The sequence below is a fragment of the Syngnathus scovelli genome, chromosome 10 (genome assembly GCF_024217435.2).
Source record: "Syngnathus scovelli strain Florida chromosome 10, RoL_Ssco_1.2, whole genome shotgun sequence".
Taxonomy (NCBI): Eukaryota; Metazoa; Chordata; class Actinopteri; order Syngnathiformes; family Syngnathidae; genus Syngnathus; species Syngnathus scovelli.
The window spans coordinates 3,051,173-3,076,337 of NC_090856.1; the positions used below are offsets into that span (position 1 = coordinate 3,051,173).

General features: G+C 45.9%; 2 protein-coding genes across 2 annotated transcripts in view; one reads left to right on the forward strand and one right to left on the reverse strand.

The window, feature by feature from the left end:
- The window catches only part of scfd2 (sec1 family domain containing 2), a 39,163-nt gene that overhangs the window by 9,860 nt on the left and 4,138 nt on the right, over positions 1–25,165 (reverse strand). Inside the window, exons 4-6 of the mRNA XM_049732101.2 lie at positions 22,648–22,775; positions 19,489–19,664; positions 5,080–5,353 (exon numbers count right to left, since the gene is read on the reverse strand). Of these exons, the coding sequence (XP_049588058.1) occupies positions 5,080–5,353; positions 19,489–19,664; positions 22,648–22,775 (578 nt within the window). The remainder of the gene's footprint in view (positions 1–5,079; positions 5,354–19,488; positions 19,665–22,647; positions 22,776–25,165) is intronic.
- pdgfra (platelet-derived growth factor receptor, alpha polypeptide) overlaps positions 2,024–25,165 on the forward strand; it is an 89,403-nt gene continuing 66,261 nt past the window's right edge. Inside the window, exon 1 of the mRNA XM_068652105.1 lies at positions 2,024–2,034. The gene's annotated coding sequence lies outside the window, so the exon portion shown is untranslated. The remainder of the gene's footprint in view (positions 2,035–25,165) is intronic.

The following is a 25,165-nucleotide window of genomic DNA, read 5'->3' on the forward strand; positions in this document are numbered from 1 at the left end:
TTGGGATTTACGAGGCAAGGCCAAGACTCCGGTAGGTGTGCTGTCTGCGGGGATTAAGCCTCTTTTTTTCACGCAGAGATCCCACGAAATTTCTCCATCGAAACTGGGACGATCGACCCCGTGTTGCCTTTTTACACAGAACTAAGCAGTTAACAGTAAAAAAAAACATAAAAACAAAAACAGTCTTAAGGAAGTCTGCCATTTTGATTTGAATAAGTCCTGTCTTTATCACTCAGACTAATATGATAAGATAGTCAACAAATATTAGCCTAAACCAACAAAGACATCAAGTTTGGAAAAAACATCCGAGCGAAAAAGCCTATTGGCTAAAAGTTTCCAGCAAATAAACACGCACACATGGTCAAGCAAGATGACGGGATAACACTCATGGCAGCCAAGCGGCCTCCAGTAAGGCCCCGCCGCTGCTTCCAGCCGCCACGCTAGGCTACACCGTGCTAATGAAGAGCCGGTGGGAGCCCGTGGCTCATGTTCATGTTATAACGCCAACAAAACTTGTCTGGCTTAGTTTGCATTAACTGCAAACATCATGAGCACATTCCTAAATTCAATTATTCTCTTTGAATCACATTTATGACACTTGAAACCCTAACCCTAGTTTGACACCCTACTTCTAATTTGAAACCCTGACCCTAGTTTTAGATCAGCAAACAGCAACAATGAGACAAGAGGACCAAACAATGGAGAGTAATGGACAACGCCGTTAGACAAGAGGAGGACAGGGTGGTGCTGCTGATGAAAAGACATGATTAACCTTTGATCCTCAAATAATTTTGTGCGGGTGTGTGTGTGTCAGATGATAAGCGTGCTACTCCCAGGAAGCACACACACAGATAATGTTGATGCTGATCAGACACTTTGTATATTGCGAGTGTGTGTGTGTGTGTGTGTTGTGAGAATGCGCCTGAGACTGGAAGAATGGATGAAGTGTTGCGCAAGTCCACGTTTAACAAAGTGCAGGACCAAGAACAAAGACCATTTTGAATGAAAACAGATCTAAACAGCGCTCTTGGTTTACGTGAAAACGATTTTCGCCGTTGATAGACAGTCGTCTTACATGAACGCAATTTCCAATATTCGACAAATCCTTAACTCAAAGACGACAACTGACAAGATACGGCAGCGACATCCATCTAGGGAGGAAACATCCTATCGCAGGAAGTCCGATTCTCCCTAATCGCAGCTCTACTTCCCGTTGGGGTCCCGGAGCCTCATCATCTCCGGATCCAAGCAGCCACGCAGGCAGGCGTCCCACACAAACAAGCATTCATGCTCGGCCGGTGGCGCAAGTGAAAGTGAATTACAGGGCGGAGCGCTAGCAGACGTAGCACTTAGCGTATTATACGCTGACACCGAGACCGTGACTTAAAAAACTAGCTAAAAACTGTCTGGGCAAACTATAATTTAATAGTTTTCATCCAGTCTCTAATTAGAGAGTGCGCGTGTGTCACGATCCAGGTCTGAGGGATGATGCTGGGCCAGACCCGAAGCCGCGGTAACCTCTGATGATGAGATGCTAACGCTTAGCATGACACAAATAACACACCCAGACTGGCTGAAACACAAAAACCTTGATCATGTACTCTGCTCATCGACACGGCGCAACAAGATGAACAAGCTAACTCAGACCGCTACGAGGACAAGTAGTGGAAGGTGTGTGTGTGACTTTAAATGTGTTTATTTTCTGAAGTGGGTGAACCGCAGACAGCCATTATCGCGGCACACGTACGATACGCCCACCCGATAACACGAGCAATGACTCTCAGCAACCAAAACGTTTCCCACGAGGAGAGAAACAGTGGTTCATTCATGCCTTCATCTGGCCACGTCGGACTTTTATGTTGACACCGTTCTGATAAAACTGCAGCTACGTTAGCATCTGGGCTACATTTGAACGTCTTGTCACGTCAGCCTGTAATAATAAGCAGGGCACAGGAGAAACATACACAAGAATTCCACACTCAAAGTGGCCGTCCTCCCTTCCCGTTGTATGTAAACCAAACTATGGACACAAACCACAAAGAGAACAATTGACTAAGTACAAACATACAGAGTCCAAGATGGAGGAGGGGGGTTTGTTGGCTTTTTGAGGCTCTTCATCCCTTACTATCTGCCTCTGGACCTGCATTCCTCTAATGGGGACATTTTGATAAGACTCAACGTTGCCTTCGGGCTGTTTTACGACGAAACCGAAGAGGGACTTTGGAAAAAAATAAAGGGGTGGGGGGTTAGCTGATAGATGAGGGTGTGCAGGAGAACACGGAGAGGGTGGGGAGGGGGGGTGAAGGGGTGGCGTTCCCGTTGATTAACACCAGGCCTCCTGACAGGAAATGACCGGGCCGGCTCAGAGAGCCAGGAGAGCTTCCATCTGGTGCCGCGGAGGAGCCTTGGAGGAATTCTTCAAGGAGATCTAGACGCGAACGTGACGCTTCTGGTGCTGTTGCGGGACACTGAAGCAAATGTTCCCCCTCCCCAAGACCTTCAGTGTAGTACCACATTGTTCCACAACATGTCTGGGCAGCACTGAGCTGTACTAGAAGAGATGTAGCATAATTTAGAAGAAGAAACTAACTAACTCAAAGTTCAATCATCAAAACTTTTGTCCCCAGATTTGCTGGTACCATTTATTATCCGAGTGAATAATCTGAAGGAATACAAATTTAAAACTTTCCACACACTCCCACAGTAACTTTGCAAGGAGCAACGATCGTTAGAACGTTAGGTGAACGTACGCGTGCGCTAATGTATTTTCGGCCCTTGCGTGCGTACGAGTGAGCGCGTGGGCCGCCGTCTCTTATTTCCAGCGACACGTCCCCGCGGACAGCCGGCCTGTTTTATGATGAGCATTTCCTGTCGTAAATAAGACGTTCTAAAGCAAACACAGGCGTCAACCGCACACGACGAGCCGCAGAACGGCGACGCCTCCTCCCCGCTGTACAAATTCGGGCTGTGAAAGTCATCATCTTGTGATTTCTTTTTTTGGAATGAAAACATTATGTGTTTATTTCCCTACAATTCATAACTGTGCTACCGTGACAAGCCGATCGTAAAACAAAGCATGTTGTGTTTTGACCTTAAGAAAGTCTGCTAGCTGAATGCTAACATAGAATTTGGCTGATATTATTTTTGTATGATACGCCTCATTGAAACCAAGGAATTTGGGATGGCGACGTTTTTTTTTTTCCCCTATGGGAAAGCAGACATAAACGAAGGCGACCGCAGTGGCCACGGTGGATCTCGGACCACAACGCTCACCACTTGGGGTCAGGTTGGGCGAGGGATGAGGGGGGGGGGTCTTCGACCACAGCTAGCTGTGTGGTCAAAGTCTGAGGCGCTAGACGGTCTGCGATGGTCCTCCCTTTTTAATTACGGCCTGTTCTCCGAGTCACCAGCTTATCTGATCAAGTCAACTAGCGGGAACAAGGCTAGCGGCTGCTTTGACAATGAGTGTGTACGTGTTTATACAGTACGAGGAGGAAGTCAAACAACGGCCCCCTAATTAAAAATAATTGAGACTAATTTCATATATTTAATCAGGCGCGATCGTTGGACCCACTTCTGCTCCACTTCCTCCTCCGAAGACAAGCCCCCGGACCCTTTTGGGGCAAAATGGAGGAAGCCCCCGTGGTCGAGGAAGTGCAAGCAGACATGGCAAAGGAAATGAAGGAGAAGAAGAAAAATAAAGAGAGGTGAAGAGAAACTTTGAGACGTAGGCAAAATAAAACGGAGTTCAATGCGACTGCTTTCATGTCGCTTGCTCGCCCCGTGCCAATGCAAACAACTGCCTTGGGGGAGGTCCGGAGCTCTGGCTTAGACCCCCCCCCCCCTTTTACCACCCCGGCCTTGCCCCCCACAGTCTTTCTTACAACTACACACACACAGGATGAATAACAAACCCAAGCGTTGAATCAGCACTAACTTTGCATCTCTATCAGTTGTTTTCACGTTTTGCTGTTACAGCCCACAAGCTTCGATCCAGTAGATGGCGCTGTGATGAAACAGTCTACCTTGTGCCAATCTATTTCATATTATTCTGACCATTTCCATCTAGGGAGCGGGCATTAGTTCCCATTCCCAGCAGTCAAAGCCAGGCCTCATCTCAACTGAGCCGATGTCCCGGGGTGAGGAATTAGGAAGGTTTGGCTTGGCCCGCTCGACTCCTCTCTTGCCGAGAAGGAGGATGTTTGAGGGCGCACCAAAGGCAACAAAAACGCCACTGCGGCTGACAGGAAACACATCCGCGGGACTCGGCGACATCAGCGTTTAGACCGCAACATCGCGAGCAGTGTGGTGACGGCCAATCGGGCTCCACAGACAGTTGGCCATTTTGGGCGCGTTTGCATGCCTCTTATTATGTCGAACCTCCACTATTGCACTCGTGATGACCAGGTTCCAAACTATGTCTGGTTCTCATTTTAAGGCTATAATTGGGGGAGGGGGGGGTTTGGGGGGGGGGGGGGGATGTCACGATCAATGTTTTTCTCCTAGACGACCGCCCGCCTCATGTTACTTCATAAAAATCCACTCGCCGTGTTCAAAAAGGGAGGTCCGCATGTGCCGAGGAAAACACAGCTGGCGCGCCACGACAAGGTCACAACCAATCACGAGTTTATATCGGCGAGTCGGGGCTCCCTCGCGGAGAACGGGAAAAAGAAAGAAAGAGAAACAAAGACCACGCCTCTAATAACGCTCTACCACCCGTACATGTGCAATATGAGAAGTGTGTTATTTGAGGGTGTGTGTAAAGGTGCACGGGCAGGCCACAACTAAAAGTAGCTGTAATTACGAGGGTGTGTGTGTGAGTGTGTGTAAGCTCAAGGTTAAAGACGCTATTATGGCACTGCGGTTGCAGACAATCCATCCATCTATATGGTCGACCTTCATACCAGACTATAAATACACACGTTATCGCAGGTTGACCGAACAGGTACGAGACTCATTACGGTGCTGATTGAGGGCTTGTTGTTGCTAGGTTACAGAGTATTATGGGGTGTACACACATCTTTTTGGTCATTTGTGACCACGGTGAGAAGAAAGAAGGAAATAGTGTCAAGGTCTAACCTGTGATTTTTTGCAGCAAGGGGCTGAGTTTGCTTTCCCTGGTGATGGCCAACGTGAGCCCTCCGATCACTTCCCGTTCCAGCTTCTCCCTCTGCCGAACGTCTTCCCGCTCAGGGGCCTGGGCCTCGTCGGCCAGCGAGTACAAGTAGATCAGGAGGAGGATCAGCTCGTCGGGCCCGCACTCGTCCTCGGCAAAACCGTCCTGGCTTCCGCGTGGCTTCAGCAAGGGCACTATCTGACTCAGCACCGAAGTGAAGTCGGCATCTCCGAGAGCCTGATATACATAAAAACAGACAAACGTATTATGAGTGGATACTGTCAAATAATTTAGTAGGCCTTTTTATACATGGAATCAATATGGGCAATTACAGAATAAAAATAAATACAAATAATGTTGTATGCAAATTGTGAATGGGCAGGTTTCTTTGTTTCAGCTTGTGGGAAATTTTACTCTTAGCAACGGCTGCAGGAAGTTCTGCTTTAAATCTGCGCGCGGCTGATTGACCGATCACCATTTGGCCGTTCTTAGCATCCCGGGCTCCATCCAGGCTCAGAGTGAGCCAATCACAGAGGCTCAGCGAAAAAAAGAAAAAAAAAAGCTCCCCTTAGACAGGAAACCAGCTCCAGATGCAACTCCTGGAGGAAGGTAAGCAGGGCTAACCCGAAGCAGGCCTTTCACAATGAACCTTTTTCGGGGTGCGGCGTCTGGCGAGGGGAGGAGGGGCACTTTTGGGAAAGTGGCCAGGTCGGGTTCGGTTTACCCGTCAACGCCAAAATGCTAAATTGCGTTCTTTGACCGGCACTCTGCAAAGCGCAAATATGCAATCGCGTCCGCCAATCTGGAAGCCGTACATGAGACCTTGGGAGACAGGTCGTAAATCTCCGTGTCGGACTCAATTGTGAACAGCAGTGCTGCTGTTTTTTGTTTTTTTTTTCTCTCCTCCGACATGAGAGTCACGGTCAGTGGCAAAAGTACTCACACTCTGTATTTAAGTAAAAATACAAATACTGGTGAAAAAAATAGACAGATAAAAATTCAAGCATTGGTTCAACTCCCATACTTAAGTAAAAAAAGATATACTCAAGTACTTTGTTCGATGACTGTGATGAATCTGACAATGAGGAGCTGCTGTTTAATAAAAAGACAATTCCCTTTGCGAAAGTCGAGCGTGAACGGAAATCGACCGTTTATTTTACGCCTATAAAAACCCAGTGATGGACAACGTCCCCCCGTAAGGACTACGGCGGAAATGTGTGATTTTTAAACAGAAAGAAGACAAGTTATAAATCTGACCACAATTCCGAGTATCAACAGCGGAAGGGTCGAGATTAAACACGTGTTAAGTCTTAGCATGCGAGTGTCAGTGCAAAACATTTTTTGTTTGTGAAAAAAAGACAAAAGCCTTAAATGAGGCATTTCCTTGACGCAATTTTCACTTTGCCACAAAGCAAAATTAGCATATAATCTATTTATTCAAATATTTATTTTTGGTACATTTTTTTTCCTTTTAGGTGCAGTACATTTTGATGGACTCAGAAGCTAATCTAAGCTAATGCTATCACTGAAGGAAAGAAGAAGGCCTTCCATCTTGACTTGCCAGTTTAGGGAATAAAAAAAAAAGATAAAAGCCGTGAAATCGCCAAAGGCACTTAAAAGTAAGGCGACCTCTCGCTCGGGCCGTCTGTGCGTAACGGCCGGCATAAATCTCCGGCCTGACTCGCCACACAGAGCGGGAGCTTGCCCGTTTTTGTTTCTGATCGCAGCGTGCTGACATGTTAAGCAGCACAAATCAAAACGCATCGCACTTGCCATGACCGGAGCTACACTTGAAAATTCTCACCCTGCGCTTTCCTCACATAGAATTCAGAAGAGACTCCCAGACACAAACGGCGGTCACTGCGGCTGGAACATCTGTTTGGCACACGACCCCCCCCCCCGCCAAGTGGTACGGTCCAGTTTAGATCCCTACGCCACAGTAAAGTTTGGAGCACTAAATCTTAATCTGGTTTGTGTTTATGTTTTTCATACACAATATGAAAAACATTTTTGTAAAATAAATAAATAAATAAATAAATAAATAAATAAATAAATAAAATAAAGTACAGTGATTATATTTTATAAAAGTGATAAGAAAAAAATAAATAAATAAAAAAATTTGATTCTTGCAACTCAATTTATTTCAATAGTAGAACCTCGATTTACCATTCCTGAATTCAAAATATTTTTGGGAAAGCACAGAGAAGGTCTGTGCACCACAAACTCAACGTTTGACAATTGTTAACCCCCCGTGGGAAAACACATGCTCGCTAACCACGTAGCTCTTTTCCTCGACTCCAAAGCGCTAAAAGAAAGACAGTGTAGGTTAGACTGCGGTATTTAATGAGCCTGCATCTTAGCCTGCGACATATTACGCCGCTCGTCCCCTTCCCACATAAACACATTGCGATAATCAGAACGACTCATCAGTAAACAAGCGGCCGAGACAGTTACATGCCATCCTCTAATTGACTCAGGAGGATCCGGCATGGAGGAAAACATCCTCGAGTAAACACCAGCTTCATTGCAATAAACACACCAAGTTGACGTTTTATTAGAGCTAGAGCAGAGAAAACCGTATTTTCCATTTTTCTTTCCAGATTTGAAAGAAATTTGTTCAAAGTTCATAATGACGATATCTATGCTAATTTAGATTAGCCCACCTATAAAATATGTTAGCATTAAACTAGCCAAACTTCATTCTGGGAAATGATACCATGCTTTTGAAAGACAAAAAAAAAAGATTCCAATTGCATCACTTGAGAACAAAACATTCCGAATTACGTCATTTGAACCATGCAACATAAATCCAGACCTACGACTTCTTTTCATGAACGCGGCTAATTAAGAATTGTGTATTGAGAGGGATTAACGAAGTCTGTCTTGCACATGGAGAGCAGTGGGAGAAGGGCGGAGTAACCAAAAGTAGGCTGCAAAGGGGGGGGGCAATCCAGACTAATTTAATTCCTAGGGGATGTGATGCATATTCGCAAGAGACCATTCAAACGATAGGGGGCAGTGTTGCGCCACCTTGACGACCCAGCGGGGTCCGCACAACTTTCCCTCCAAAAACGAGCAGCTTTGGGAGTGTTTCAGTAGATTCGGTGCGTCCCAGTTGTGTCGTTCGGCATTCTGCAGTGCTGAGATCAGCGAGCGTTCCGAAACGGGTACTCGTCACCATCCACCATCGTTTGGTTTCAACTAAATGGAGGTAACGCGCACATCTGGATGAAATAAAAAAAAGAGGTCCGAAAGCCACGGCCAGGGCCTTTTCCGGGGGGGGGAAGTAACAAAGTACAAATACTTTGTGTGTAAAAACGTGGTATCATCATCCCGACGTCTGCCACCATCACGAACAAACATGTCGCCTACACACAGCTGAGTTTCCCCTAAACATTTATAAAACTTTGCAAGCATGTCCAATGGGGGGAAAAAAAATCTGGCTTGCGTACACACCTGGGGGAAAATGAATTTTGTGGACAGCGCCAAAAACCACAGGAATGCTGAAAAACTAAACAAAATGAGGACTTAGATGGGGGGAAGTAATCAAGTTTGGAATGATGGGAAGAAGAATTAAGATACTATCACTGCCAGCGTGTGTCCTGCGAGTTTGAGAGATGTTCAATTACAAGTCAATTACAATCAATTAAGATAAATTACTGTCTGAGCTCGGGTTAACGAGCCGGGCTTCCGCGTCGACATAAAACCGACGACGTGTTCCCACAAGAAATGAGTAAGTCGGACAGTTACGGGAAGTACATCGGTCTTTTGTCTTCTTTTTGAGGAAAACTTCAAAAGCTTAGCTAATTTCTCTGGACCTTTCGACTGCAACGCAAGACATAATAACTAAGGCACCGCCCGTGTCTTATTACGTCGATAAAAATAAATAGCGCTAAACGGCTACGCTCACTTTCGAATGAGGGTGTTGCTTAAAAAGACTGCATTGTCATGATTTAGAAACCCGAGAGCTGAAAAAATTATGAAAAGCGATCTGACGCAAAGACTGCCAATAAAACCAACACAATAAACGGAATGCTAACTAAATGTAGCGCCACCGTGTGACAGTATTCAGTTTTGATATTCAATCCCCGGGTTCCGGTCCCTGGGCTCAGTTTCTAGCTTGCGGCGATGCGAGGCCATGGCGGAAGACAAATAATGACAATAAGCCAGGAAAAACACAATGGGACTTGGTAGCGGTCTGTAAAAGCAGGCGCACGTTACGTGCACGCACAATTTAAGGCGTCCACGAGGACCAAAAGGCATAATAAACACTTGCGAGCTTGTTTTCCCATCCTAGTTCCACGCAAAAAAAAAAGATAGCAAAGGGGAGGAAATTATATAAAAAAAAGTGAATTCATGATTTGTTTCTCACATTATTTTCATAATTTAACTTGCCAAAGGGGAGGTTTGACCTTTTTTTTTTTTTTTTTCCCAAGCACATTTGTCCACATGAATTCCCAGCGTATATGATGAAGTGTATCGCGTCAACACGGCGGCCCCTCCCTCGGCTTTCGACGGCTTAATATCGTATACAGCGAGGCTTCTGTCGCACGCACACTCGGCCAAAACAACTCACACAAAGATAGATGTGTTGCGCCGGTGTTTGCTCGAGTGTCACGGGCCGAGCGGACGCGACACGCAATGAAAGAGCGCACACACCCGCCGTAATCCTTCAGCAGACCGCACCAATGATTAAAATGTGGAGTTATCGAGACCTTTTAGAAACACCACATATTTTCCCGACAGGCAATTTTGAACAAATTTAACAAAATGTCCTCTCTTAAATTGCGTAATTGCAATGTTTGCCAAAGTAGCAAATGTTGAGTTCTTGTCAGGGTTCATTCAAGGTTCGAATTGTTTTTTTTTTTGGTGCAAGGAAATTTTCACCGCTCCGAATCAGCAAAATTATTTGTAATCGTTTGTTCTGAAATCACAAAATTTGGACAAACGCCTCCAAATGATTAATCGATTCCAAAAACAAATGTCGATTAATTTGATAAATGATCACCTCTAGCAATCTTTTTATAATCGATTATCCTATCGATTATTTCATTCGATAATTGAAGAATCAAATTGATTCGCACCCCTTTTGAGCCAAAAAGTCAAGATGGAGACAAGCCAAGCTGAAAACTGCATGGTTGATTTTCCAAAATGTGTGAAAGCAAAACACGCTTGGCAAGTCGATGGCGGCGCCAAACACACGTGCGCACAATGAAATCGAACAATACAAACAACATCAAGCCGGGCTTCCGCTCCACAAACATTCCCAGAGTCGTAAGCCAGGCGGCTCAGCTAAACACGATAGCAAAGGGGGGGGGGATGACCAGGCAACCCTAATTCCCTAAATCCACCTCGACACATCCATCCTTGTTGCTGCAACCGTCCAAAATTTTTTCCCCAGATTTCTCGACAAAGCTCTTTCCTTCAGCATAGCATACAAACTACAAACATGGAAATAATCTAAAAAAAAACTGCAGTTAGTTCTAAACCCTCCAATAAATAAAAGCTCCTCAAATAAATCGAACATTATAAATGATGAAATGAAATTGTGAGGCTCTCTGTGAAACAAAATGTGCCGATAAATTATTTTGGTACAATTTGATCGACTTCTGACATTTCCTACCATCTATAAAGCGAAGCATAAAAAGTTTGGACTCGAGTTGTTTCCATCCATCGTTCCAAATCCAAAGGTCCGCTGAAGGACATTTATGGAAACAGGCCTGTGGATTCACTTCCTATGCTAGGATAATATACAACAAAAGAAAATGGCATTTTCCTGACTGAATAGAATTTTCGGAAACAGACCGCAGAAGGCAAGACAACTCTCCACAAGACAGCTTTACAAGTCCTGCAAGACGTGAGGCGCTGATGCCTCGTTGGACCGAGCTTGCCGGCAAAGATGGATGGCGACATCAAATTCTGGGCACACGAAGCTCATTCCTCCTGTCTTCAGACCTTGTAATCCCCCGAGGCTAATGGATCACCTTCACTCGCCCAGACCACAGACTACCAACCCAGCACGCGGCCGGCATTATGAAATAGAGCTTGGCAAAGGTAACCCACATGGCAGTAGAAGACCGGTTCTGTTCTGGGGCTGCTTTGCTACACCCGACACGGACGCGGGGTAGAATGGAATGTCAAGACTATCGAGGGATTCTGGAACGGATTTAACAACAGACCGCGGGTTCATACAACAACAAAACAAGAACAAAACATGTTCTGAAGAACCTTGATCTAAAAGCGCTAAATTATGCAGCCTGGAGAAGATAGTGTACACTTCAAAGCTCAGCCAGCTGGGGTGTATTAAGAAAAACTATGAGGACCAAATGACAAAGTAGCGTGTTCTCTGGAGTTATTTTTCTACACAGCGTCCACTAACGATGAAATCTCGAGTCGATCACGACATTTTGAAGGCTCAGTTCCAGTCGTTGATGGAAAAGATAAAGACACAAAAGGATGGAAAGAACAAAAAAAATTCTGAAGATCTTCAGGAACTAATGGGAGTGGGAGGGTACTCCACATATCCCCTTTTTGACGAGGGGGGGTCATGGCGTCCCAGGTGTCTGCTGTCAAGCAACAGGTCAGCATCACCGACGCTCTTCCATCACGCCTCGACCTTCCCGAGCAGATGGTAAAGTCATCGCTAATGCCTCGTCTGTCTGTTTGCCTAGCGGCTGATGCAGCGCAGAGCCGCCGCGGCCGCTCAACGACGCCTGGCGGGCGGGCGTAGACAGAACCCCCCCCCCCCCCCCCCCCTTCTTCAAACAACACCAGCGGCCAGCTGAGCAACGACGCTGTCGCCGTCTGCTTGAAAAGTGTCAAAGTGCACCACTTAGCGTACAAATGTCGCTTGGTAGAATGAATCATTTTCACACTCGTGTTGTTTACATGAGTCAGATTGTCTGGAGATGTCCAATCAGAGTGCCCGAGATTGATGAGTTTAAAAAAATAACGCAAATCCACTGCTTTTTTTCCACCAATACTGCTGCTATGCTAATCTAGCTAATCTTTTGGATCGCATCTTTTAATACTCATCGGAGAAGACACCAGCTGTATCTGTTTTATCGCTCAGGCGTCAGCTTCGGTCGTCTTGCGTTTCTCGGAAGCCAAAAAGTATCAACGACTTTTATAGAGCAACAGTGGGCGGATTCAGTCGTACCTGGGACTTTCGACTTTTCGACATGGTCACTCTATAAAATCAGCCATCCAGATCACGATCATGCTTATGAAGACAAACATCTTTAAAGGGATTTTTTTTTGGTGGGCGAGCGAGCCACTCCTCTTCCCTCTATGAGTTTGAAAAAAGATGCCCCCGGGTTCTCTGCTGACGTCTGGAAGTGGTTGAACGTCGCTCAATTACAATGTTCCAGAAAAGTCTGCGACTCTTCAGATGACAAGCGTTCGCAAGATTTGAAAAGTTTTATTCGCTTTGCAATAAAAGGCGACGTTCGATGGGAATGTTCGTTTTCAACCGCTTGTATTCAAATATCAAAGCGGAGAATCGCAAAGCAGATGTGCAAACCGTTTTTTCGACTCACAGAAAAAAAACCTTGTCATGCAAACCCGGAGACCAAATGACACGCTTTTATGCATTTAGAATTTAAAAGGGGGCAATTCCTCGGATGTGAACCTGCAGGCCAGAAGAAAATATCCAAAAGCCAAACGGCTTTGCCAACAAGGCTGCATTCGCTTAGCCCAATTACGACAAATGGAGACCAAATGTGTTCCGTGTTCATGGAGGAGAACAAATTGAAACGAGAATTGCTGCCATGATGAACACGTGTGTTCCGATTGGTCCGAGAAGGCTCGCCGATCAATTTTCACGGTCACGATGAGCACCGGTCGATGCCAAAAAAGACCTCCGCGCTACTTTTGATCCAGTAACTTTCTTTCGATCTATATTAGTCACATTCAAAGATTTCATGAGGGAGGGGGGGGGGCTCATATGTTCTTCTTCTGGTCGCCTATTGTTGTTGGCTTGGAAACACATGTGGCTCCGTTTGTGCCTTCCTTTAGGAACGGGGAATGAAAGTAACCCAAAACGAGGATCGACATTGAACGGCTAATGATGAGCAGGAGGAGGGATGACACGCCCTTAACTTGCCAATTTCTCATTCGTTGATTTTTTTTTTTAAAAGCCGCTTATTGGCCCTCGCCTTTTGTGTTTCTTGCAGTCGTGCCGCAACTTTATTTACGTCTTCCCTATTGTGTCCCCTTACGCAGACTATAAATCGTGGGATTTGCGCTTGTTCTGTTTGGGTGGTCATCGGAGTTCAGAGAAACTTTTAATCGGAGGGATAATTAATGACTTTAACAGCACAATAAACGTGGAGTTCAAACGTCGCTCTTGTAAACATAGCATGGAGATCTTTTATGAGTGCCTGAAGCTATGCGACAATGTATTTAGAAAAATACTAATTCACTCTTAATGGACATTTAGCCCTTTTGACACGTTTGCAGCTTTGGATGCATAGCCGAGCTACCAACTCTACTTCTTCATTGAATTTCCTGGATCCCCTTTTGGGATGGTGCTTCCGCCCACAGGTGAGTCTTGGTACTACATCGGGCATTTGTCTACATAGGGCTTTTTGAGGTGCATCTTTGTTGAACGTCTAGTCAATTAAGACATTGTTAGACTACAAACAAATTCTCCTGATCACACACGACCCCCCCCCCCCCCCCCTCTATTGAGCTATGAGGTTACATGAAGACCAGGGGCCCCAGGGAACTATGGGTAATTAATGACAGAGCAAGAGTAGCCAGAGTCTGTATCCCATTGACCCAAATTGACCCTCCTTGGTTTGTTGCCATGGCAATGGTTACTCTTCTCTTTGGGTGACTGGTCGAATCCCTGGGGCAACAAGGTGGGCACGAGGGGGGCTTCAGATGTGTACAATTACACGCTTAGCAAAGAAGAGTCCTTGTGTCACCTTTGCTTTACCACCAGAGGGGATACCCCCCCCCCCCCCCACTACCCTAATCCTCCTTATTGCCCCTTTTATCTCTAATGATGCAAGACAACGCTCATCCCGGGCAGTAGGGGGCACTGCCAGACTGCTGCGCTTACAGCACAGAAGGACATTCATCACGAACTGACGTGCAGTCATTCAATGGTGGTCTAAGAGAGCATTGTCTTGTTGACATCCATCTCAACTTCAGCCCTTTCCCTAGACAGCATTTTTTTTATTTTCAAAAACATAACCACTGAAAAGAAATAGCCCGAACCATGCCAAGCCCACAAGCCACATTTGATTTTTTTTTTTCCCTGGGCCCAAGTATCATTATCTAATCTAACAAAAAGAGACAGTCATAGGTGTTGGAATGCCGCTGTCTCCATTTCAGACGGGACACAAAGACACACATCCTACGGTCGGCTGACCTTTGCCGGCCCGTGCTCAGCAGGTAGTGACAAATGAGCTGATAGTTAATCTGTCCTGAGGTGGAGCTTTTTTGGCGGGGGGGAGGACAGAGGGCTTGTTTGTGACAACAGGAAGCTGATCCGCACGTTAAAGGACGTGTGGCTTCACATACGCCCCCCAAAAATTCAATAAAGGAACAAAAATGAATAAAAATCATTTATTTTATTCATGATATATTTTTTAAATTAATCGGGTAAGATTTTTTTCCCGTCAAAGATTAGAATCAGTATTAGCCTGACGGTTGGGGTCTAATTTCTGGTGGGGCTGGAACGGATTAATGACATCTAAACTCATTTCAATGAGTATAATTAATTTGATGTGCAGTCAATTGAGCTTGGTCAAAAAAATGATTTCAACTCATAAATCAAGTACGTTTAAGGTGTTGTGGGGATCAGAAGTGGTCGACCCGTCACTTTACTGAGGACACGGTCTCATTGTGGGGGTTTCTCGCAACCGAGCCACTTCGACCGCCTTGTTTGTGAAGCTTAACGGTCAATGCGGCACTGTGGTATTTTTTTCTTAATTTTTTCCCCCCCAGAAGTCTGCGGCGTCTTCTTGGTGTATGCTCAAATGAAGCCTGACGCCACGAGACCAAGTCAGCAGACCACACTGACCCGATTCACCCGGGAGGCTGAGAGACCCTCTTCTATGAGCTGCCGAGACCACCTCGTACAAACGCCGCTCAGTGTGGCTTTGGATTGGAACGCCATGCCAAAGAAATATCACATTTATGTGGTTTTGCTTTACGCTCCTCGCCGCTTTTGTTCTTTTTTCACATGTATCGATTCGACCTACAAATCGAATTTGCTCCGTGACCAAGCTCCATTGACTCCATTGATAAATCATTGAAATGATTTGATTCTATTTGAAATTCCATAAAGAGCTCTCGACCTCCACAATCACTATAAAATAGAATGCGTTTGATACAAAACAGAAGGGGGGGGGGGATCCAATTTAACTTTGGCAAAGCCCTAACTCAACTCAACGGCTATTAAAAGCAAAGCGATCCTCATACGGTTTCAATTCAGTGAGGCGGCGCACGGGTGACATTTAGCAGAAAGACGCTTAGCAGGACAATTAAAACGCAAGCGCATGACAATCAAGCGGCAAAGTGTTTTAACACCAAGCCGCTTGATTGGTTCCCATGTTGATTGATTTTTTTTTTTTTTTTTTTAACCGGGGGAAGAAAACAAGTGCGAACGACCGCCGGCGGGACGGCGAGGTAATACGGAGGTAATGATAACAGGAAGTGAGATGAGTTTGTGTTGCCCCCCCCGGCCCACTACTTCATCACCTCCGTTAAAAAGGTCCCCGCTTTATAAACAGTGGTCTCTCTGCCTATTAAACAGATCGTACATTAGGCCTGAGCAGCGTAAACACAGCCATCCGTCTCAAGGTATGTTGGGGTGGGGGCGGAGGGTTTATTCCGGGGGTCTTCCTGGGGAGTGAACTGCATCAAAAAGTGATCATCTCTGGCCAAACACAGGAAGGAAGACAAATAAGTCGCTGGCTTGATAACCCGCCTTTCGTATGTATGAGGGAGGCTTGCTTTAAAAGGCAGATGTGCAACACTTGCTGCAATGCGGCGTTGCTACGAACGATACGCCTTTGCTAAATTTAAGTGGGACACATTATGGAAAATTGGCTTTTTAATGGCGTGGAGACAGAGAGTAAGTCTCTGAAGTGTCTGTCCTCCCATCAAGTGTGAAATTAAACAATCAAGTACATCTTTTAATCTGCTTGCTTGTTTGGGAGAATTCGTCTACCAGCAACAGGTTCCCCATTGAAATGAATGGAAATGACATTAATTCGTTCCAAGTAATGAATCTTTTTGATAAATGAAAAAATATTAGAAGCATGTATTTTGCAGTTACGCACGTATTTTGGCTAGATTTAAAATGGCATTTAAGTTGCCCAAATCTACTCTATCGGACCATAAAAGGACGAGACAGCAAGTCGTTGACATGGTTTTAACCTTTGAGCCTTCTTTGAGCAAGGACAGTGTAGCTTGGGGGGCTAGCTAAGGGGATAAAGCAAGAATTACGAAACGTGGAGGGACAAGGGGGGGGGGGTAGTCGGGCCTGTTAAACAGTGGGGCAACTGTAGGAGGTCAACGCTGGACGACTCGGGCCCTGCAGTCATTTACACGTCTTCTTACAATGCCCAGCACCCTACATCTTCTAAGTAGAGATGCTTGAGAGATGTAGAAGATCAGGGAATGTTTGGTCTACGGGGACAGACACTGCAGCCTGGGGGGGGTGGGGGGCTATTACAGACTTAGACCCACCCCCATTACATGTCTTGCGGCATTCCGCTCAGATAAGATGAAAGTCAACTTTGGAGCAATATCAACATTTTCCTGTGTCACCCGTCGGAATTATGCGATCCAGATGCTTCATCTGCGAGCGTACGCAAAGCAATCTCGGGAGGGGATAAGCGCGACCTCGTAAATCTTGAAATAACAGGCCGCCGACTCGAGCTTTATTGTCAAGTCGGCATGGCTGCTGGGCGTATATGCCATGACTTACAGGTCAACGTACGTCCAGGCGACAGGGGCAAAGGTCAAAGGTCTGGCAATTCCATAGCAGCATAAATTGACACTTTGCTAAATTGCTTGAAAAGTGGTCCAATGATTGTGCTTCAAAATGGGGAGCTGATGTGTGCACCTTAGCCACCGGGGGGCAGTGTATTACAGACACAGATATACTCTGCCATGCAGCGATATTAATTGATCTTCAGAGAGGATAAAGAATATACGCCCATTTCCAATTATGTGTTCAGCATTTCATTTCATGTCCACTAAACCCATTCAATTCTAAAGCCACTACATGTAGACAAAAGTTATTCAAAAGAAAAAAAAAAAAGTCACTTTTGCGTCAACACACCCCAAGATAAGACGGAGGCTGCAGTCAAATGTTTTTTTTCTTTCCAGGCTCAGCTTTGGCGTGTATATACACAACATTTCATGTCAAACACAAGACAGGCAGATAAGAGCCAGGCGGGAGGTTAGCGCGACCCCAAGAGAGATGAGGCGACACGGGGGGGGGGCGTGCACTCTTATGCAGCACAGTGACCAATAAAGTCATAAGCTTGAATGTTTGCAGAGGCGTGCTCCCCCCCCCCCTTCAGCCCTCGCTAATCCCAGCAGAGCGAGGCAAGCGGCCGCGGGGTTAGAGGTTAGCTAGTCTTTGCTGCACGCCCGTCGTCAGCCAGCGTTCGTCAACACACACAACAGAGGTGGCAAAAGTACTCGTGCTGTACTTAGACTTAGAAAAAGCTCATTTTGACAGGGGCAGAAAGTCCAAATATCATTTTTAAAATCCAAGAGGTGAAAGTCATCGGAAAAATAAACACTCAGGTAAAGCACAGACTGATGTCAACATGTCTTGCCAGCCTTGCGCTCTGTGGGTGGCTCGTTGCGGCGGCGCGTGTTTAGCTTGGTGCGCACGAAACGTTGATGGGAAGCTCGGTATCGCGTGCCCTGCCTGCGGTGTGCTGGAAAGTGGAGAAAGAGGCCGCCTGTTGAGGTTCGCCCTCATGGTCGTGCCACCCAAGTCCGTGCCCTCGCCTCATGGCGCTCCGCCAGAGGAGGATGGAGGTGCGAGGCGGACCGGGTCCAAGAGCTGCGGCCGTTAACTGGCAGCCCATAAAGTCGACCAGATTAAATACAAACTATAAAAACTATAAAAACAAACACTCTGCTTATGACCTCACAGCATAAAGACCCACCAAGGTGCAAATTTACATTTGAATTCATTACGTCGATGCTAATTTACATTAGCCCGTTTATGGTGTTTCGTACTGTACGTTAGCATTACGCTAGTGAATTTAAGTGAACCGTTTGGTGTTAAATTAAATAGACACTTTTTATTTCACTTTGGTCTAGCTTTGACAGTAAATATTTTGATCCTGTCTGTTTTGAAACTGGGGTTTCCTTATATTTGAAGTCCAATTTAGCTTTGTTTTGCAACTTTTGGAGCATATTTGCACGGAGAAGAGGGTGTGAACTCAAAAGTCAAGCCGTGAACTCGGTGGCCTCAGCGGCCTGACGTGCCCGCTGCACGGCCCGCAGCTGGGGTGGGCCAGAAAGCCCGTCCACGGTCACACCCACAAACGGCCCGAGTGGCAAACACACGCCGACCGCCGCGGCGCGTCGGGCTAAAAAGGAATTTTGTCACGCGATTAATCGTTCCCCCACCCCTCAAAACCGCAGCACACACAACTCATTACTCCCTAATACCTCAATAAAAGGGAGGCCGACATTGCGAGATTGGATTCGGCCGAAGGCTAACGGGCTAAAATGTTCGAACGTGGCACTTGGGCTGAGAAAGTTGAAGCTCAGGTAGTGCGGGTGGGCAGCCAGCCATGGGAGAGTGGATCAAAGTGGAGCCAACGGAGTTAATGGACGCTGGAACTTTAAGCCCCGCAGTCTTCCTCCTCGTTTTAATAAAGCGGCTAGCTGGGGAACAGGAGCTTTTTTACGAGCATGTTTTTAAATTTAGACTTTTGGCACCAGGGCTCTTGATTCTTTTTTGTGTTTTTTCATGATTTACTTTGATTAAATCGGCTGAATGCTCCTCAGAGATAAAAGAGAAGATGTTTCAGGGTGATTTGGTTCAAATTACAACGGACGCATGTGTATCCTTTAACCCGCTAAAAATCATTTGGACATTTTTTCCTTTGCGGGGTATTTACAGTACTGGATGTGAATATTTTCCCTCCAAACAACCTTGTTGACCAGGGGAGGAATCTGCAACCACCCCCAGTCAGTACAAAAACATACCAGCCAGCGGCAAACAAACCCGCAGACACCCACTTACCTGGCCGGTCTGAAGCAAACAAAATATTTACGCGAGGAGAACGTGTGAATTGCTAATTGTAGAGGTTAATGACAATTTTCTTCTGCTTTGATATGTTGCTTTCCACCATATAATTTTTCTGTCACTGACTGACCTGCAGCAGCAGCCTCTCGACAGCCAGGCATGCATCCCAGCGGGGTAACAGGGGGTGTCGGAGAGTCTGCGCCGTGGCCAGGCCCTGCTGGAGCACCCCGCAGTGACTCTCTAGCGCCCCCGCGTTGTCTCGGAACGGCCGGGCGTAAGAGCACAGCTGTTCGGGGGTCACGCGGCCTTGGGAGGGAATAGGGAGAAGCAACATATACATGATCTGCAGCATTGGAAATAAACAAGGAGGCGCACGATTCGGGTAATGCATCCTGATGGGAACAGCGGCGTGGGGTAACAGTACAAATAGACACCAGGGGGGGTGAGAGACACCCGGCGCTTAAGCTAGTCAACACAATGCCGAGGCGGACTCATAAGAGCGTGACGGAGATGTGCGAAGCCGATCTGCTTTTGGATTATTTACAGAAAGTCCGGAGAAGACAACACCAGAGGCTGGACGGTACGGGGACGCATTAACTCCCCCGTAACGACCGCGTCTTCATGTTGATGCTACGAACCAGCACCAGATGTGGGAGTATTTCCTGTCGGACTCGGGCGGGCAGTGTTTTCTTTAGCGCGGCCAAATGCATGACTCGAGGAGGACCAGGACACATGGACGGGAAACGTCCAGAATGCTGAATAGAAAGTAAGATGTAGGGAAGAACTAGGAGATGGCAACGTAAAACTCTTTTAAAGCAAATTGAGCATTTACAAAAGGTAGGGTCAAGTTTCATCCTGAAATTAAAGTATTTTCGCATAATAAGCTACAGTGTGAAAGCATGAAAAGCTCTATTGTGAACAAAGCCCGCCATAAAAAAATTAGAAAAAAACCCTCCTGCCCCGGCTTTACCGGCCTCAATATGCCAACCATAATTTTTCAAGCACAGAACTACATCAAGTGCCAGAGCCAAGCAAAACTCCAGCGGGTAATGGGCGACTAAAAAACGGTGTCGCTATGTGTCGAACGGAATCAAACTTTTAACGGTGAGGCGAGCCCACGTGCGCAAAAAGTCTGTTCCGGTTATCAAAGAACTCGGATTGAACCGTCGCTCTTATCTATGCTAATGAACCTGAGTCATTCCGAGAAAGTGTCGAGGTTTTAGAAAAATAAGAAGGGGTGAATGGAAGACTTTGTACGAAGTGATCTGATCACAAGTGAGTTCACACTTGGCGTTACTTTTTGTTTCAATTGGCCGCATGAGATCTCTCCGTGTGAGCGTCTGGGCGTGAGTTGTGACCTACAGCAGGAGTGGAAACGGCGTTACCGCACCATAAATAAAAATGTGCCGAAAGAGCGAGTGAGTCCGAGACGACGATGAAAGTCTTGAGGGATGAAATAAAGGGCACAAAGGGCAAAGCGATGATTTAGTCCGCTTACTTGAAGACGACTATAGGTGAACGGGAGGGTGACGGGGGGGGTGTCTGAGTTGTGGCCCACCTCAGCAGGCCGGACAGACTCATAAGTAACGCTCGGTAAAAAGGGGACAACGGGAACAGACGAGGGAATTTTATTTACGTGCTCAGAAAGCAGAGGCAATTTGGGCTTCTGTTTAGGATTAAGAACGCATTTTTCATCGTTGAAGGAGACATATGCAATTTTTCACGTTGTAAAAAAAGCCTTCCTAAGTGTCTAAAGATGTATATGTGAGATGTTTTGAATCAAAATTCCTCCACTTTGATGCTTTTCATTTCTTAACTCAACCAAAGCGTGACCAAACGTACACAAAGCATCGAAATGTGAATTTTAGCGTAGCGTTACACTCCTAATAAATCCACGAGACAATACGCACGGAAAACAGACGGATGGACGATAAAGTCGTTCCGGAGAAGTTTCCCGACGCGATAGATGAACGAACACACGTAGGAGCCGGCAAGGGGAATTGCATCATCCGATTGTGCAGTGAGAAAGCTGACAGGTCAAGCGGAGGCTCTGAGAAAGTGGATTATTTTCTCGGATGATGTTATCCTGTTGAGACGACGACGAGCCAAGTTGGGCTGCGGTGAATGTGAGAATGTTGGCGCTCTACAAAATGAGTAGACCGATTTTTTTTTCTAGCAGCGGATGTGATTTTAAAACGTCCAGGCGGACTTGTGAAAAGGTCTCATGTCTTTTTTTTTTTTCTATAACTATCCGGAACAAACGAACAAATGGGCCAATTATAACACTTTAAACCAAAATAATCGGGCAAATGGACGATATTTTCCGATCGTTGTGTACTCTAACCGTTTATAGTCCACAATCTCATTATTTATCACAAACTTGTGTTCTTAAATACATAACAAATCTTAAGTTTGACAAGGTATGGTATAAATTTCCACATTTGTCAAAATTCGATTGAAAATATCGTTCATACTGCAACGTAATTTAGACGTAATAGAAAGTGTTTTACTGCCACACAACTGGACCGGTTATTATGCTGTTCCTTATAAATCGACTTTTAAATGGAGAGTTTCACCCTGAGGTTAGCGGTTTTTTTTTTTTTTTTTGCATTTTACATCGCCGGCCGGCCACCTTATTGATCGCTGTTAAATGTTCAGACGGCCTGCAAATTGCGTCTTTAAGCACAAAGGGGTGAACAAAAACAACACTTTGTGTGTGTGTGTGTGTGTGTGTGTGTGTGTGACTTCCACCACATCAACCAACCTGCTTGTTACCAGACACTTTTTTACCTCGCCCATTACAGGAGTCGAGGGACCGAAAAGGGCCTGCCCACTTTTTGTGCCAGATGCTAACATTCACACTAAAACTAGAAATGTGTGTGCGTCAGTACATCAGTCATGCAATGTGAGTCAGAAGGTTGCACAAAGGTGAGCATGCACGGCGGGACTCGTTGACCTGATTGTGTGCGTGTGTGCGTTTGTAAAATGACTTTATTTTTTGCGTGCCAACACATATTTTTATCCCTGGCCTCGGCCCGCCTTTGCTTCATTACCAAACAACAAAAGTTTGCAAACGTGTGTGTCGCAGTTCCAACATGTGGTTCACATTTCCTCGGCGGCGGCCACATGTGCAAACACAAAAGTCGGAGCAAAAGGATTTGATTTTGACTCGGTAGGTGGCGCTGAAGAGCTGTAAGAAGGTGTCAAGACCCTTCGATCGGAGTCGTTCGTAATTTTGTGTCATTCAAAAAATACATTTCGAAAAGTAGATGATTGGAAAAATTCGTACCCATGCTCATCTTAATTGGCAGCTTCTCCTTGCTGGCCGCTTCCACGAGTTGCCTTCGGACCTCCATCAGACTTTCTTTGTGCTTGCTGGTCAGCATGACCTCCCACAGGGAACGTGCTGCAGGCGACCTGGCAAAAAAACCAACAATGAGGTTTAATTTTTTTGTTTTTTTCAAAGGGTCAATCCTGACAAAATAGTGTGGGTCAGATTCTAAAACTTTTCTTTTATTAATTGTATTTCATTTTATTGCATTTACATATTATATACATGGGATGCCATTAATTGTGGTGTTCCTCAAGGATTGCTTCTGTGCACCATGCAATTCTCCAGCTACATAATACTTTCACATCATTCACACTCAAATTTATCTCGATGGACAATCGAAGAATCTAATCTGTAACCACTTCACGCTGACTTCCAAGTAAATTGGAAAAGTCTGGGGCGCGAGAGTAGAGTGCAAGTCTTTCACGTAATGTGCAGAGGTGTTATTTACATGGACAAAATGGATGAGACTGAATCTTGTCAGCGTGATCGTCGGAGCACGTCGACTCCCCTGCGGGACACCGCACAGGAAAAAGCCAGAATTAACATTGAGTCAACATTTGGAATGTTCCCTCCATCTATGTTAATACCGTTGTAGCGTGTCAGAGCCTGCGGAGAGCAAAGCCTCCTCTCGATAGCATCTCTCCCTGGTCTCGTTATCTCCTCGCTTACGGAACACTCTGATCCGCCTCGCTAATGGGACCGTAGCACAAGGCGAGCGTACGCGACACTATCAGCATCTACCAGAGTGAAAATGATCAACTGTTACTCTTATGATATCAAAACGCCAAGAGAACGGATGCCTGTGAATATTGTTGATGTTTTAGAATGAGCGTAATTATGCTAAGTGCCGTTAGCCGGTCTACGTCTTTCGACATCACATGTTAGCATTAAGCTAGTGAGCTTTGGATAGAAATGTAGAGGTTTGGTTGAACATTTTGGTGTTTGGATACAATGTTTAAATATTTGAAGTTGTACTGAGCGTGACAAGCAGCTTGAAGCAAGCACACTTGGCCTCTTATTGAAGAACTGTACCAGCAAGAGAGTAAGAACAGGTGCTAAAGAAGAATGTTTTAAGAGCTTTCTACATTTTCTATAAGGCTCGTCTTTGTCGCAGATTTTTCCGCCCAACGTGGGTTGTTTTATAACAACGAAAAACACACCCCTCGGTCACATGCTCCGAATCCAGATGAATTGGAAACGACTCGGAGGAAATCAAAATGCACTCAATCTCATTCAACAGAATTGCAGCGGCCATGACATATTTATTACATCCCTCCTCTTTGATTTCCTGCAGCACTGACAGTTTGTTGTCAGGGGAATAAACAAGAAAAACAAAATTCCCGTCTTTTGCGTCTCTCTTACGAAGTTTCCAGAGACGACGGCGGGGCGAGAGAAGCAGACAAAGAGCGAGGGAAGGTAGACGGAGGGAGAAATGGGGCGCTTGTTGACAAATGTGCTGCGTTTTTTTTGTCGTCATCGTCGTCTTTTGTGCTTTCTAACTGCCGCCATGTGTTTAATATCAGATGTAATCTGTTCCAGACCTCAGGGCTGGACAGGGAGGAGAAAGGGGGTATCACGGCGGGACGGCCGCCATCTTGTCAGAGGAGTAAAAGAAAAAAAAGAAAACAAAAAAAGTCTGTTTAGTGGTTTGCGGAAAAAAAAAAGATACACGCATATAAATCAGCTATTTCTCAAATATATGCACGCTTGCCTAAGTTGTGGGGAATTCCAGACGTTAGTCCAGACCCATGACATGGTTTCATTTCTGGAGAACATTATTATTTCTTTTTTTTTTTTGGACAAATCGTTTAGTAACATCCAGCGTGTTTGACGTGTTTGAAATGCTCGACCCGAACGCGTACGTCGTCTTCTCTAGCGTGTTTGCAAAACATCTGAGTGTGTGTGTGTGTGCGCGTGTGTGTTCCCTGAGGACCAAAGCAATGGATGAAATATGGTTCTCATTTGGCTCCTTGCCCACCTTTCACAACACACACACGCACACACATCACCCCTTGACGCCTTCCCTGCTGGGCCATTTGGTCAGAAGTGGGCGGGGCTTCTAGCTAAAGTTCATAATGGCCCCAAACGAGGTGAGCAACACCACACTTGGGAACATTGGGGTGAGGGGCGGTGGGGGCTACAAACCGCCTGAAGGGGGCACTCTTGCACTCTGGCTCTTGCTCGCGCTATGAAGGTGGCCCAGCATCACATCGGGCGAAGGAATGAGTCGGCATATTTAAGTGATGAAATAACAGATGAGTGTCTGCATGCATTAATGAGCGAGGGGGGTTCGAGGGAAAAGAGGCTGGTGGAGTGGGTGGGGGGGGGGGTTTGTTCCTGGAAGCGTGTGAGAAGGCAAAGAAGAATGTTTCTGTTTCCTGTGTGTGCGTTTTAGGAATTGTGCAGTTAGTTTGTGCGCGTTTTCTTTTCGTCGAGAGGACCCTCGAAGAACGATTCGTTTCGGAGTTGTGGA